The 13,653-nt window shown below is 53.4% G+C and overlaps 6 protein-coding genes across 6 annotated transcripts; 2 read left to right on the top strand and 4 right to left on the bottom strand.

Annotated features, from left to right (window-relative positions):
- The first annotated feature begins 3 nt into the window (after positions 1 to 3).
- QBC33DRAFT_314742 (FAD/NAD(P)-binding domain-containing protein) lies at positions 4 to 2,180 on the top strand. The gene is made up of 6 exons (XM_060423532.1): positions 4 to 627; positions 702 to 991; positions 1,063 to 1,124; positions 1,183 to 1,464; positions 1,548 to 1,766; positions 1,878 to 2,180. The coding sequence occupies exons 1-6, from the start codon at positions 226 to 228 to the stop codon at positions 2,000 to 2,002; spliced, it is 1,380 nt and encodes a 459-aa protein (XP_060286438.1). The 5' UTR covers positions 4 to 225; the 3' UTR covers positions 2,003 to 2,180.
- Positions 2,181 to 2,220: 40 nt separating this feature from the next.
- Positions 2,221 to 4,470, bottom strand: QBC33DRAFT_617515 (uncharacterized protein). The gene is made up of 5 exons (XM_060432684.1): positions 4,295 to 4,470; positions 4,194 to 4,226; positions 4,012 to 4,127; positions 3,843 to 3,944; positions 2,221 to 3,783 (listed from the first exon to the last, which is right to left on the bottom strand). Exons 1-5 carry the CDS (start codon positions 4,334 to 4,336, stop codon positions 2,358 to 2,360), a joined length of 1,719 nt encoding a protein of 572 aa, XP_060286439.1. The 5' UTR covers positions 4,337 to 4,470; the 3' UTR covers positions 2,221 to 2,357.
- Positions 4,471 to 4,595: 125 nt separating this feature from the next.
- QBC33DRAFT_567571 (uncharacterized protein) lies at positions 4,596 to 5,690 on the bottom strand (the record flags this gene model as incomplete). Its single annotated transcript, XM_060430493.1, has 3 exons — positions 4,596 to 5,151; positions 5,255 to 5,523; positions 5,580 to 5,690. The coding sequence occupies 3 exons, from the start codon at positions 5,688 to 5,690 to the stop codon at positions 4,884 to 4,886; spliced, it is 648 nt and encodes a 215-aa protein (XP_060286440.1). The 3' UTR covers positions 4,596 to 4,883.
- A 574-nt stretch (positions 5,691 to 6,264) lies between these two features.
- QBC33DRAFT_617517 (uncharacterized protein) lies at positions 6,265 to 8,299 on the bottom strand (the record flags this gene model as incomplete). The annotated part of the gene is made up of 7 exons (XM_060432685.1): positions 7,922 to 8,299; positions 7,791 to 7,856; positions 7,687 to 7,733; positions 7,432 to 7,628; positions 6,722 to 7,359; positions 6,486 to 6,638; positions 6,265 to 6,401 (listed from the first exon to the last, which is right to left on the bottom strand). Coding segments are annotated over exons 1-7 (1,341 nt in total), but the record flags the coding sequence as incomplete, so codon positions are not given.
- Positions 8,300 to 9,464: 1,165 nt separating this feature from the next.
- Positions 9,465 to 12,377, bottom strand: QBC33DRAFT_530475 (kinase-like domain-containing protein). Its single transcript, XM_060427234.1, has 4 exons — positions 11,851 to 12,377; positions 10,864 to 11,757; positions 9,975 to 10,784; positions 9,465 to 9,911 (listed from the first exon to the last, which is right to left on the bottom strand). Exons 1-4 carry the CDS (start codon positions 11,923 to 11,925, stop codon positions 9,564 to 9,566), a joined length of 2,127 nt encoding a protein of 708 aa, XP_060286442.1. The 5' UTR covers positions 11,926 to 12,377; the 3' UTR covers positions 9,465 to 9,563.
- Positions 12,378 to 12,620: 243 nt separating this feature from the next.
- Positions 12,621 to 13,334, top strand: QBC33DRAFT_315451 (uncharacterized protein). The gene is made up of 2 exons (XM_060423534.1): positions 12,621 to 12,929; positions 12,985 to 13,334. The coding sequence occupies exons 1-2, from the start codon at positions 12,753 to 12,755 to the stop codon at positions 13,054 to 13,056; spliced, it is 249 nt and encodes an 82-aa protein (XP_060286443.1). The 5' UTR covers positions 12,621 to 12,752; the 3' UTR covers positions 13,057 to 13,334.
- Positions 13,335 to 13,653: the final 319 nt, after the last annotated feature.

Below are 13,653 nucleotides of genomic sequence, written 5' to 3' on the forward strand. Positions count from 1 at the left end.
ATTGCTTCTGATAAGGGGGGGTTACACGACAGCGAGGAGTAAGCAAAGGGGAGAAACCCGCGGGTCTTCCAAGAATAACTGCAGTGGTGTCTTCGGGTTCATCTGTGGGACGTGGTTGCCTTCAGGTTCACATTAACCGCCTCGTTTCTCCGTCGTTACCCAAAGCCTTACTTACCTTGTCCCTCCCCCCCCGTCCCTGCGTTGGCAGATCACGACTACCTAAATATGGATGTCGTTATCGTGGGTGCCGGTGTCACCGGTCTGACAGCAGGCATCTCGCTCCGTCGCACCGGACACAGGGTGACCATATTTGAGAGATCTGCCCTCAATAATGAGGTCGGTGCGGCAATCAACGTACCACCAAACGTCGGTCGTTTTCTGCTGCCGTGGGGCCTGGACCCCATCCGTGCCCGGTTCGTGTCGTCCAAGGGCATGTATTTTGTGTCGCACTCGACTTTTGACGAACAGTCCTTCCATGATCACTCCCGTAACACCGCCTTGTTTGGCGCCCCGCTATACTACGCACACCGAGTTGACCTGCATGAGAGTCTCAAGCGCCTGGCAACTGATCCGGACGGGCCCGGGGTGCCTGTCAAGATACATCTCAAGTCCGAAGCGACCGGTTATGTAAGTAGCCCACCTGTACCAGCCCAATCAGCACTTCTTCTGCACGGGCCCTGACATGTCGACGGATGACACAGGATTCCGACACTCCCTCCATAACCCTCAGCAGCGGCACTGTCATCGCCGCCGACCTCGTCATCGCTGCCGACGGGGTGCATTCTGTCGCCGTCGAGGCCGTACTGGGCAAGCCGAATCCCCCGCAGCCGGCCAACCACGCCAACTGCTCCTATCGCTTCCTCATCCCGACGGCCGAATTGGATGCCGACCCGGAAACCCGCTTCTTTGTCCACGGTCCGCAGGCTCTGGGCGCTAGGATATTTGCTCATCCCGAGGGCCAGCGGAGAATTGTTTCTTACCCGTGTCGAGAGTACGGTTTGCCGTTGTTTGGATCTTGATCCCCGGCTTTGCTTGATCAACACGACTGATGACAAGGAGCAGCTATGAAGTCATCAACTTTATCGGCATCTGTGTTGACAAGGATTTCATTTCCAAAAGAGAAGGTGAGTCGCTTGAACGAGTCCCCCGTGTATGTATGGACAGCTTCTGATTTATCCCTAGACTGGCATGCCTCTGTCGACAAGTCCAAACTCCTCAAAGCGTTTGAAGGCTTCCATCCTGGACTCATCGCCGTCATGAAGTACGCATTGCGGTGGATAAATGACACAATCGGTCCCTTTTTACCTCGTTCTTTCCTAATGGACACTGATTCTGTATTCGGTAAACGAAACAGGAAAGCTAAAGACATCAAGCGCTGGCCGCTCTTATATCGCCCTCCCGTCCCGACTTGGCATAGGGGCAAGATGGCCCTCGCTGGTGACGCAGCTCATCCCATGTTGCCTCGTGAGTATCCACTCTGTTAACCAAAACATAGCATAGGTATATAACAGGGCCTTGTCCCGCTGACGAGGATATCACGGCCCCAGATCACGGCCAGGGTGGCGCACAGGGTATGGAAGATGGCCTGGCAATCGGCCTCGTCTTCTGCAGTTTGGCGGACCGCTCGCAGATCGAGGAACGCCTTGCCATCTACGAGAAGGTCCGACGGAATCGCGCCTCCTCGATCCAGATGCTGAGCAACTTCGGGTTTGACGAGGCGGTGGACGGGGGTGTCGCCGACTATTTGGAGGGAACCGCTGTACCCAGTATGTGTCGCTGTTGTTCCTTCTCGTACGCAGTCCCTCCCTCCTTCCCTCAACTCGGGCGAGAAACTGTCTGTCTTTGTCGGGTGGGGCTGATGATTTTGATGCCCGTAGAGAACGCAGGGGACATGATCAAACTAGCTTATGAGCCAGATGTGGTGCAGCGGACTGTTCAGCTCATGACTGAGTTCGACCCGAGCTTCAAGGTGCCCGAAGGGTTCTTCGCAACGGAGTTTTAGGCGAATGAAAAGGAAACCAGTAGTTGTGGTTATCTGTCCCTCCATATCTGGTACCTTTAGCAGGAAAGCCCGTCAAGCTTGGTGCGTGTCGACTCGAGGAGCAACAACCTGGTATTGGCCCCTTGAGGATCTGCCGGATGACGACGACTATCTTCGTAGCCTGTCAAGAAAATACCGTCGATCGATCTAGAGCTGCTATGTAGTTAGACAAGAGGGTTGCTCAGTAATGATCGATTAATTGGACAGCTAAATTAACATTGTTTTCTATAAATCCTATTGTCGCTTGAACCACAATTGACCCACAATAATAGTCATAAATCCTTCTTGGAAAACCCAAACCAAACCCCCTTGTTGCTTAAGTAGGTTGAGTCCCCGTTACTGTCTCCTTCTCCGTCTCTATCTCTCCGGTCGCAGGCTCTGCTGCAGGCGGCTGTTTCTTGGAGAAGATGTTGACAGACGGCATTGAAACTTGTCCGATTGATGACATTGATGCTGGCATAGAGGGCATTGGGGGCATATTTGGCATATTCGGCATATTCGGCATGTTGGGCATGTTGGGCATATTTGGTGGCCAAAAGCCCTTGATCCCCGTCCCAGCCTGTTGTGCAACCTGGAAGAGGTGGTTCATGTATGTCTTCTTCTCGTCGCTGTCCGCCAAGCCGATGCTAGTATCTCCCAGCAATTCTCCCTGCTTGTCGTCGGGTAATGGGACTAGTGAAGCGGCAGCAGCGATGTCGATTGGCGACTCATCTGGTAATTCTTTCTTCGAAGCCGCAGTATCGTCGTCCTCGGGAACAGCACTCGGTGGAATTTCTGCTCCCCCTTTCTCAAGCACTTCGCTGATCGCCGAGTTCTCGGCAATCTCATCGGGCGGCGGCTCTCGGAACTTTGGATCGTCGACGACATCGGCGTCGCTGAGAAACCAAGCTATCACCAGCTTCCCGGCCTCTTCCGTCATCTCCTGGTAGCGGCCATTCTTCTCGGGCTGGAATATGCTCAGGTGAGCCTCGACCTCGTCACCAGCCCCTTTAATGACACATCGCGAGAAGAGGGGGTTTGCAGCGTGGTCGTCAGCAGGGACCGCACAGAACGTCCTCTCTGGGACGAAGTATCCGCCGCTCCAGTAGCCGTTCTCACCGAGGGAGCAGTAGAAGTCGTGGATCCCGACCCCCTTCAAGACACCCAGGCGCTCGAGGCGTCTGTTGAGCTCGGCCTGCCTCATCAACGCGCCGACAAAGGTGAAGTGGTCCGCCAGCCAGGCAAAGGACCGCCCCACGTTCCCCCGGTTTATGTACGCCAGCCCCTGTCCCAGCGCCCCCATACCCTGGCGGTATCCCTCGGCCACCGAGTCCCTGTTGAGGTTCTTGACGCTGCGCATGCCCCTGAGGATGGCCTCGCGGTGCGTGTACGCCGCGACGCCGCCGGCCGCGATGGCGCCCACCGTGCCGGTCCGGACGGCGACGAGCTGCCAGGCCGTCCAGGCCGGGTTCGACGACGAGCCCGACGACGCCGCCACGCCCCCTGCTGCCGCGCGCCGGGTCGTGAGGCGGCTGATGCTGGCAGGAGCGACTGCGGAGAGGGCCGTCATGACGTTGAAGACGTTGCTGACCTTTGAGTAGTTGGAGAAGGCGCCGTAGACGAACATGGAGCGTGCCAGCCCGTTGTATGGAGTGTCAAATGTTAGGATCCCTTGGATCAGCGGGAAGATGGGGCCTTTGTCGCCTTGGTTTGATGCTCTGTTGTTCACAGCAAGGAACAAGGCATCTGCCGCGACAAAGCCACTGGGGTCACATCACGGTTAGATCAGTTTCGAGAATTGGGAACAAGTTAGGCGACGAACCCCATTGAGTGAGCCACAAGGACGACTCCTACACTTCTGTCCTTCGGCGGCCATGGCATCTCCACATGCTCCTTCCTGACGTCTATCACCCTATCTTGGAGCCTGTGGTTGTTGCAACGGAGCGTCAGTTTTCACCACACTTCCGTCGAGGTAAGAGCAGTGAACATACCATGCCAAGAATGCCTCGGTGGCCTGCAACAGCTCGCCCTTTGTCTCATACTTGGGGTAGACGACCGACTCGACCCGGTGGTCAGGTAGTTGCTTTGATACTAGTCTTTTCAGATCCTAGGCAATTAATTACTTCTCAGCAAACTGTTACCCGAACCCACACACTCGAGCACCAAGACCTACATCAGGAAAAGCGTGAAATGTATCGTCGTTGCCCTGAGAAACACGTGTCAGTAGCAGTTACCACCAGCGAAGGGTTTAGAGTGTAATTAGGACCAACAAACCTTGAAGCCGTGGATAAAGCATAGAAGCAGGACTCGAGACATGGCGACTGAAGTGCTTTCTTGTTACATATAATTCGGGTTGAAGACGTTACAGAGAGGTGGGCAGAGCATGGATGGAAACGATAATGATATATACACGCCTATATGGCTGTTCAGGCAAGAGAGTGGCGAGTAACTCGCAACAAGGCGTGGTGTCGCGCAGATACGTCACCCATCGCGTCATAAATCTGGGAGGTGTGGCAGCAATATTATTAGCGCCCATTGTCCCGCCCCCTTTACTCTTTCAGCCGTCTACTGCAGTAATAGATTAGGAGTCGACCGTGTGGATGGATTGTTGCATAGATTCCGAATGAAAAGACAGCAGCAGCAAATATTATCAAGAAGTGGAACGGGCAACGCATAGCAAATTATCTGGTGACATATTAAGGAGTAGAAATAATGAAGAGTATCAAAAGGGGCGTTCGCTCGTCGTGACCTATTACCAATTACCAACTTCCTGTCCTCTGCGACTTGCCGCAAACTTCCCGAGGCTTCCAAAACTTGCCCCGGAGCTTGCCCTGGAACTTGAATAATTAGGTAGTGTCTCTCGTCATTCCCACCCAAGCTGCTCCTCCTCGAGTTCGCGGGCCCTCCACGTGCCGACGTAGGGCATCGCGGAAGTCACCACGCGCGTGTACTTACCGAAACGGCCCGCGTCGATGGGACATGCGAACGGCAGTCCGCGGGGCTCGCCCTGGAAGCGCAGCCCCATGGCGGCGAATGCGTCGCTGACCGGGAATCCCTCTTCGATCCAGGGGGATTTGTCGATAGAAGTCTCCACGTACCCGGCCTCGCGGAACTGATAAACTGCTTGGGTTCTAGAGTTGTGTCAGGAAGAAAGGGAATCAGCGTGTCAGCTAAAACGGGAGGTTTTGCACTGCGCCCCCTGCTGGATCGGCAACCTAATCACGGAGCACTTACACAAAGTCGCGACAGCCATCCAGGCCGATGAAGTCGAAGTATTGCATATCGTGCTTCACTAGTGTCTGAAGCAGGTCGACAACCACGATGTCTGGCTTGCATTTAAGCGGGCACACGCGAATCGCGCTCGTTGACACTCCCCTGAAGTCGCAGGGTGCCACAATCAGACTGGCCGGGCGGTACCGTTCTTCGCTGGGGAGGATCTGGCTTTGGAACTCCATCCAGATGCGCACTGACTGGTACTCGTTGTAGTCCGACTCGAAGTCGACCTTGATAGTTGTGGTATTCTTGGCCTCGTGCGCATATGCAAGAAGTCGACAAAAACTCTCCGAATCTTCATATCTCGAATGGCCCGGGGGATGACGGCCAACCCGAGTTTGGTTATGTCGTATCCAAGCTCGGAGGCCCTCATTGGGAGTTCCTCCTGTGACGACATGGTAAGTTAAACCTAAGTATGTCGTGAATGAGACTGGGAGAATATATGGTTGCAACAAATGAGGAAAGAAGAACCTGAGTTGAACGAGGACTTGGACTAGGCTAAGGCGTGGGAAAATGGACCTGGAGGTGCAAGAGGCCGAGGTATATATAGGTCCCTCGTCTACCTGCGTGTTGAGACCACCTCTACAACCCACTTGGTTACTGAGCTTGTGAATCTAATCGTAGCCCCTGAATCCAGTTATGGCCAGTGAATCTTGTCCTTGCTTGTGACTACAGTCTTGACTTGTGAATCTGGCTGTTGAAGTTGGTTCTCTAACGTGTTAGCTACTAACGAGCATAGACAGTCCCCACGAATGCTGGGTCTAATGTCCTTCTTCTTGTCGCATATCTGTGGCTGCTCTAGATCGGCAACGTACTGCTCGGCTAACCCAACCAAGTTGGCTGTTTGGCTTGAGGGAGTGCATGTCTCTCTTCATCTGATATTATTATAAAACATGGAATACAACTCGACTTCCTAAACCATAGAAACAATCTTCCCGTCCGAGTCGTCGTCGCCCCCCTTTTGGTTCATTGTGCAAGCAAAGAAGGTCCCCATCGTTAGCATCGTGAGCACAACAGAAACGACCCCCAACACCCATATATAAGGCGATATAATTACAGGGCCATCCCCTCCACCCTTCCAGTCAAAGAAGCCAGTTGAGAACAGCGTCTGCAGAGATGTCAGTTTCAAGTCGTGCTAAGCTAAGCTATATTTATCTAGTTGAAACGTCCAAATGAGAGAGTTATTAAATACCGAGACAAATGTGGCAGGAAGAAAGACCATGCCCAGCAGAGCGATTGACTTCATCAGGCTACCGTCTTTTTTCGTCTGGCGAGCCACTCTGAGGTTGGTGCTCGAGATGTGGTGGTTCGTGACGGCGTCTTCCCGGCCGATCTGATTCCATTCCTACAATGGTTGTACCACCCTGTCATTAACTTTATGAGCGGATTCAGGGGACAGGTGTCAGAGAGTAGTTAAAGCTTAGTTACCATCTGCGTCGCCAGGTTCATCCCGTCCATGATTGTGGTGCATGCTCTTCCGTGCTCGTCGTATTCGTCCACGAGGTCTTGCAACCGTCCCCTAATCCTATAGCCGGAGTCCCGAAGCCACTGCAATCTATCACTGCGCTCGCTACTAGGGGTTCGGCCATTCTGAGCGTCGGTATCGAGACGTTCCCGGAAATATCTCTGCTCGAGCTCATCGACATGCTCAATCATCTTGTACATCTGCCTCTTCCAGTTCTCCAACCCGTCCCTTAGGTGGCTAATCTCAACCCAGAGCATAATCGACGTCTTCTTGATAGTCGATTCCGGGGACGGCAGGACCGACCCCTTCATTAAGGGGAGTTCAGGGTTTGCCCCGACATCGACGACCCGCTGTACCAGTTCGCCCAGTCTGTCGCGAACGAGGGTGACCTGTCGGTCTCTTTCCATCTCTGCAAAGATGGTGGGCAAGACCATGGGATGGAATACGGGCTCGTCGGAATCTGATAGCTGCTGCTGGATACGCTGCGTGGTCGCCTCGTCGCAGCCATACAAGACGGCATAAGTGGCAAGTGTTTCTGGGGAGAAAGTTGCGGACATTGCCATGTCCTGGGGCCAGGATGCAGCGGTTCTGCAGTTGTACACTGGAGTCAAGCTCTGTTGATTAGTGTTCTGCTCTCAACACGACGGCGAGTTCGCAGAGTACTCCCACTCACCTATGGACTGCCGAGATGGCGACGGCCAGTCGAAGAACATTCTGGAGAACACGACGCTTGTATTCCGGTTGATGACTCGAGCAATCGAGCCGTGTACAAAGAATTGTTCCATGATCTGTTGGAAGATGGGCTGGGAAAAGGGGAGGTGCGACAAGATCATCCCGTCCGGAAAGCGGCTTACCGCTCGTCTACCCATTCTACATCACGTAAATGAGTCTAGTGCTAAGGGCCGATGGGGAGTTCTTGGAATCTCACATCAGGTTGATGCAGTTGCTGGCCCTCTCCTTGGATTGCATATGCCCCTGGAGCAAATGATTAGCCCATCTTCATCGAAGGTCTCAGGCTGGGACGAGCTCTACCTGGTCTAGCCATGCTTGCCATTCGTAGTCCGTGATCAGAGACCATTTGTCAATCTGAGGAGTGGACTGCACTGGAGTTTAGCAATCACGTCCTATTATAGGCAGACACAGTAAGTTTTGAGCCAACTTACACCCCCTTGTCTTGAGATGGAGAACACGTCGCTTCTCTGCGGACGAAACCTCAGGAGAGCCATGTTCTCCTCGCAGATGGCTGGGTTCTTACAAAGCCACTGCATCTTGATTTATTCTGGCGAACGTGCAATGGAGCCCGGCAAGGGGAACGGGTTCTGGTATTAAATGCAGCTAGCTGGAATTCGGTCCCAGGTCCCGGGTCCCCCAAGGTAAGTGATGCTCAGTGACGAGAGGGTTGATATATCATACCAGAGCCTCTCCCCTACGTCCCTCGTCCGGCATACCTAAGCCCCAGGAGAGCACACAAGTTTGCCCCACAGATGAAAGTTGGGCGGCAATGGTCTCCCATTGGCCACAACCCCATCTGTCGCGCAACCTTGTGAACCTTCGGCGCCCGAACTTTTAGTCGCGTGTTGAAGGGACCGTGCCAATGAGACGTGGACAATATGCCTGCAGCGACTGCGGCTCCTTCCACAAGCAGGCAGAGCTGGACACCACCCACGACACCGCCACGCAGAGCCCGACGAGGTTGACATAGAAGATGTCAAGTCAAAGGCATGATCTCCCCACGAGGCGACGAATTACAGTAGACCTAGTAGATCAGGCTCCCGAGTTGTCGATTTGAGGCTCATGTAATGGGTTTGCATGGGGGTTATCTTGGGCCGAAATCTCAGGAAGCCCGTGGAGACCAATTTATATATTATTAGACAGGCCCTAGCATATTCGAGCTCAAATGTTCTTGGAAGTCACTGTCCTAGCATCATGGCTTGGAAATCACAAAGGCTCGCGATACCGTACGGCAACCAGTCCTTTCTGGAGTACGAGCTCGCCTCCGTTCTCGGCCGCGGAGGATTCAGAATCGAAGGGGTGAGCAAGTCTCGTCAATAATTAACGGACTGTTCCATGCATTCCAAGACCAGACAGATCTGACTTCCAAGCACAGTTCAGTGAGGATAATAACAAGTGGAGAAAGTCCTACTGGACTGCAAACGTTTCCAGACTCCTTACCGAGGTAAGCCTGCCCACCCATCTCGACATACAGTTAAGATGGCAACTAAATAAGACGTGCACTAGCGCGAGACCGGCCTCATCTGCCGGAATATCGGCCAGCGCTACTCGAAGCAGACCTTGCCTATCCATTACGGCTCTGGTGAGGATCTATGGGAGGCTCTCCTGGCTATCTTGGGCAATGGCAACTTCATAATCGACAGTGTACGTCTCAGTTGCTTCGGAAGCAAGTATTCGTTGCTATGCTAATTAATCGCCATGACAGGTTGTGGCAAACCACTGGACGGTGATGACGACCAGGCCTCTCACCCAGGTCAGTCTTGCCTCCCACTCCTGCCGAGGTAAGATGATGAAGTTGTTCAGCTGATGCCCAAATCCAGACCGAGGTAAATGGAATAAAGGAGAAGATGAATAAGCGAGCCACGAGGGGGTGATAAGAATACCGACGACGTGACCCCGTGGGCGGCCTTGAATGTTCGGGTCCAAGCCAAATATCGCCATTCAATCACCCACAGTTATACTAATCATGTATTACACTTGGAACGGTTATTTATTACTGGTAAATGTTTACCATAGCTATCACCATTTACAGACAGTAAAGTATCCCGCCCTGAATTGCACAATGATTAATGATTATCGTTTCCGTTTCAACCCTCCAAAGCTCCGAGTCAATCCTGCGGGACTTGCAGCGATTTCAGAAAGTTCTGTATTCCCAAATTCGTCGGTGATCTGTATCTGAGGCTGGTCAACCTCCATCTCTTGTCGTGGGGCGAAGGTAGGCAGAGAAGGGCAAGAGGAGTAGGATTCGTCGTCCTGGCACTTTTGGTATTCTTCAAACAGAAAACGGTGCAAGTCACCAACGCTAGCGCGCTCCTCCCGTTCGACATGCAACATTTTATCCTTGATGAATGTCAGGAAGCCAGTCAGGAAGTTCTGCTCGTGTGGTTTGGAGCGGGAATCGTGAATCAGCCTGTCAATCCACTGTGAATTACTAGTGTGTTAGCAAACCCGTCCCCTTTTGAGCCACCGATTATTCGATCATACCTCGACCACCGAAGCCTTCAGCTCCACGTCTGTTTTGCCGTCTTCACTGTAGATCTTCTTGAAGAACCTGTCCTCCTTCCAGCTTCCTTTGGCTGTGGATCGACCCTCATCGCACTCCTCGAGCCGGTTGCTTTGGTACTCGACGAGGGCAGCAGGACCCCAGATGGCCCACGTGAGAAACTCGGAAAAGACGCAGCCAAGCGCCCATATGTCGATCTTCCTAGACTTGAACCAGACGGTTGTGTCGTGCTCGGGAGCCTTGTATGTTGGAGACAGCGGGCCCGCCTGTCCCTCTCCCGATCTGGAGCCGCGCGTGTGGAAGTTGGTCAGGCCAAAGTCGGATATCTTGAGAATCCCGCGCTGGCGGCCGTCCTCCGACTTTGTGAAGTGCAGGATATTCTCGGGCTTGATGTCGCCGTGGATTCCGAAGTCGTCCAGCTCCTCGGCCGACAATGACGACTGCGTGTTGGTCCTCTGCTGCCGCTCGGTCAGGGCCATTCTTCGAGCATCGTGGATGCTGCTGAGACCTGCCGCGAGGCCTAGGCACTGCTGCGCGATCCACAGCACCAGGCTCCGCGTCCCTGGGCTCTCGGGCGGACTCTGTGCCACCGGCTCCGCTGCCCATAGTTGCTTGAGATTCCCGCCCTTCGCATAAGGGAAGAGAAAGGAGAACTCGCTCCCTCGCCGGAAGGCGGCGAATAGCTCCAGAAGGTTTTCCTCGGGCCTCACCTTCCTGAAGGCGTAGAACTCCCGACTGAAGTCGTCCCAATCTGCGGAATGCAATGTCTTGAGCGCGAACGAGTCGCATTGCTACATCCGCCCACAAGTCAGTGCGCTGTAATTAATTAATTAATTACCACAGAATGCATGTCCCACCAGGAAGACTCACAAAACCGTGATGGTCTGCATGGATTTTCACCCGACTGACGTGGGAATAGCCGCTGTCCTGGTGCATCGGTTCGTACTCGGTCCACGGCATTATGGCCTCGTTTCTGAGCTCGTAAAGGACAACCGTGTCATTTTCGTCCTTGCCGATAAACGGCCCGAGAATCTCCCACTGCGTGGCGTAGAATGCGCGGATGGAGCCAACCCTCCACTCCTTAAAACACGACACTTCCACCGTCCGCTCCCTGTTGTCCGGGTCTCGGCGTTCGAGCTTGGGCGTATTGCTCTGGTCCTCTGTATCGATAAAGGGCAGATCCCGATCGCGAATGCCCTCTTTTATGAAACACTTGATCGACTTCACCTTGTCTATCAAGGCCAGAATGGCAAATATCTTCCGCCTGGAGTCGACCTCGTTCCTTTCATGTTCAGGGTTACCGCAGACCTCTTGGGCATATTTTTCTGCGTCGTGCTGGGAAAATCCCTCCCGTATGAGTTCTTTCTCTACCTTGGCGGTCTGGCAGATCGAGTCGAGCTTCCCAAGAGGAAGGAAGTATTTCGTCCTGTCACACACATGACGGTCCTTGCCATCTTCCAAGATGTCCTTCATGCGACGCTCGTCTTCCAAATCTTCCTGGTTCAAGTCCTCGGCATACGGCCGAGGTGATGTCTGCTCCGGGGACTCCAGCCCGCGCAGGGCATCTTTCTGATTCATGGTTAGAGTTGATTCACGGCCCCTCTTGAACCTCGACCTGGACATTGCGCCGTGGTCATACACGCGGCTCGAAACATCGGATCCTCCTCTACCGGTCGGCCTATTGGTTGCTCGGAGTGGTTGAATATTGCCGGGGTAGATTTCGGGGAACTGCCTGGTGCGTCCCTGTAGATGTCCATCGAGGAACTGTCAAGGGGGATCAATATAAACGCCTTATTAGCTGCTCTGCCCAGTGGCGAGCTGAGTTGGATTGGAGTCATTGGACTACCAATTACTCACTTCAGGCACGCCATTTACCATGGCATCCGTCGCACTCGCCGGGTCTCGGTGCTGACGATTTTCCATCGATTCCATGGGTACTTTGGGACGGAGGAGTACCTGCTGGCCAGAGAGGGGGGCTGTTGGAAGTGGGGAACAAGCATGTACACTGGAATAGTGGACTCAGTCTTAAGAGCCCAAGACAGGGGCTCTCTTGACAAGGCCTGGAAGAGCCGCATGTCTCTGTTTCGGTGCTGTCGAGAAGGTTGACTTGCTCTACGGAATACTAGTGTGTCTACTAGTGTGGAAAAAGCAATGTTTGCTGAACCAACGGCATCCGGGTTACCAATCAAGCAAGCACAGCCTGCTTCCGGCCGCCACCTCCTTGACTTGCATACAGAGGCAGTGCCATCAACTCCCCAGCCTGCTCACCTATTATCCGGGCAATGAGCGGAAGGGTGCCTTGTTGCCGACTTTACCGAGCATGGAGCCTGTCATTCGACGAGCAACAGTTTGCGTCATTTGTGTCGGACAGGGTCACAGACTGCATTATTGGCAAGGCTTTGCTGTGGCAAGGTTAACTAGGTGCTTGGCCATGACTTTCTTGGTATGCCGGCCAAGGCTGAGGGCAAGCAGGAGGACTTCGCCACGATGCTAAGCGAGGTGTGCCCTGCGGGGGTGACATTACGCTCTACCAATGTAGGGTCCGTATGGAAGCGCCGTCTCCGCGGGAACTTGACTGGTGGCTGGTGAGTTGGTGTGCTACCACAGTATATGGACCAGCTACGTGGTTCATTACAGTGGCCGCCCCTCTGCCCGCAGAACCAGAACAATCCACATTTGCTTCCTCCAGAACCACAACCAATCAAGCCTTGCTCCCCTTCCTGGATCCATTATCAACAGAACTCTAGGACAACACCATAATGTGGTCATCGACCGGAGCCCACCAAGCCTCGGGAAATCCACGACGCACCGAGGACCGAAAAGAAACGGCTACAGCTTCTGGGAACGCCGTCACGTTCATCCGCGGACGACACGTCGTCCCCTCGAAACTCGAGAATCTCCTCAATGATCGGTTTGGCGATCAGTACGCGGTGGAGGTGCGTTCTGATTTGTTTGCCCGAGGTCTTGCCCAGACTGACAATCTGCGCAAAGATGCGGTACAATTCGTACAAAGTGATTGCAAGTCACAAGCTGTCAAACGACGACATCAACAGATGTTATTAAGCTGTTTTGGGGGCAATTTCTTGTATACCCTCTCCTCTCCTGTTCTCCACCTTCTCTTGTTTTCTCTTGTTATTAGTTGCCGCAAAGGGGAGCCGACAGGAAACATGGGGTTTTCGCACTTGACTCAATCATTTAATTACTTCAAGATTTCTTTCAACCCAAAATGATGCAGAGGAGGTCAGAGGCGCGAAGCAGCCGAATTACGGCCAAGGCCAAGGTCAGCCATACCCCAAACCTGAACGGTAGCGATGTGCGATGTGCGCTGTTGTTCGCTCCCATCTCCTTCCTTCTGGTCAGTCTCCGTTTTGGAAATACGGACATGGTCTATCTCAGACTTTCTTTTGGGAGAAACACAGGGTGAAATTGGAACGAGTGGGCCCAATCTTTGGAAAGGGGCTACGAATGATGCCCCATATAGAATAACACACGCACAATCACAAGGCTAGCAGTGTTCAGTCCTCATTACCTGATCTAACAATTGCCTCTTCTGGTCAGATCGGTCATTATACTGACAGCGACTTGGACTTGAACTCCCGGATTAAAGACAAGCCAGTCATGGGCAAGCCAGGTAGCGATACTCCCTCCCATGAACCATTT

This window comes from Phialemonium atrogriseum (assembly GCF_030411735.1).
Source record: "Phialemonium atrogriseum strain 8032-3 unplaced genomic scaffold QBC33scaffold_5, whole genome shotgun sequence".
Classification (NCBI taxonomy): Eukaryota; Fungi; Ascomycota; class Sordariomycetes; order Cephalothecales; family Cephalothecaceae; genus Phialemonium; species Phialemonium atrogriseum.

Coding starts and splice junctions, on each gene's coding strand:
- QBC33DRAFT_314742 (XM_060423532.1), top strand. CDS start 226: ATGGATGTCGTTATCGTGGGTGCCGGTGTCACCGGTCTGACAGCAGGC. Junction 628..701: donor AGTCCGAAGCGACCGGTTAT/GTAAGTAGCCCA, acceptor CGGATGACACAG/GATTCCGACACTCCCTCCAT. Junction 1,465..1,547: donor AGCTCATCCCATGTTGCCTC/GTGAGTATCCAC, acceptor TCACGGCCCCAG/ATCACGGCCAGGGTGGCGCA.
- QBC33DRAFT_617515 (XM_060432684.1), bottom strand. CDS start 4,336: ATGTCTCGAGTCCTGCTTCTATGCTTTATCCACGGCTTCAAG. Junction 4,227..4,294: donor GCTTTATCCACGGCTTCAAG/GTTTGTTGGTCC, acceptor CGTGTTTCTCAG/GGCAACGACGATACATTTCA. Junction 4,128..4,193: donor CATTTCACGCTTTTCCTGAT/GTAGGTCTTGGT, acceptor TTAATTGCCTAG/GATCTGAAAAGACTAGTATC.
- QBC33DRAFT_530475 (XM_060427234.1), bottom strand. CDS start 11,925: ATGGAATCGATGGAAAATCGTCAGCACCGAGACCCGGCGAGTGCGACG. Junction 10,785..10,863: donor ATGCAGACCATCACGGTTTT/GTGAGTCTTCCT, acceptor GGGCGGATGTAG/CAATGCGACTCGTTCGCGCT. Junction 9,912..9,974: donor TGAAGGCTTCGGTGGTCGAG/GTATGATCGAAT, acceptor AGTAATTCACAG/TGGATTGACAGGCTGATTCA.
- QBC33DRAFT_315451 (XM_060423534.1), top strand. CDS start 12,753: ATGTGGTCATCGACCGGAGCCCACCAAGCCTCGGGAAATCCACGACGC. Junction 12,930..12,984: donor GCGATCAGTACGCGGTGGAG/GTGCGTTCTGAT, acceptor ATCTGCGCAAAG/ATGCGGTACAATTCGTACAA.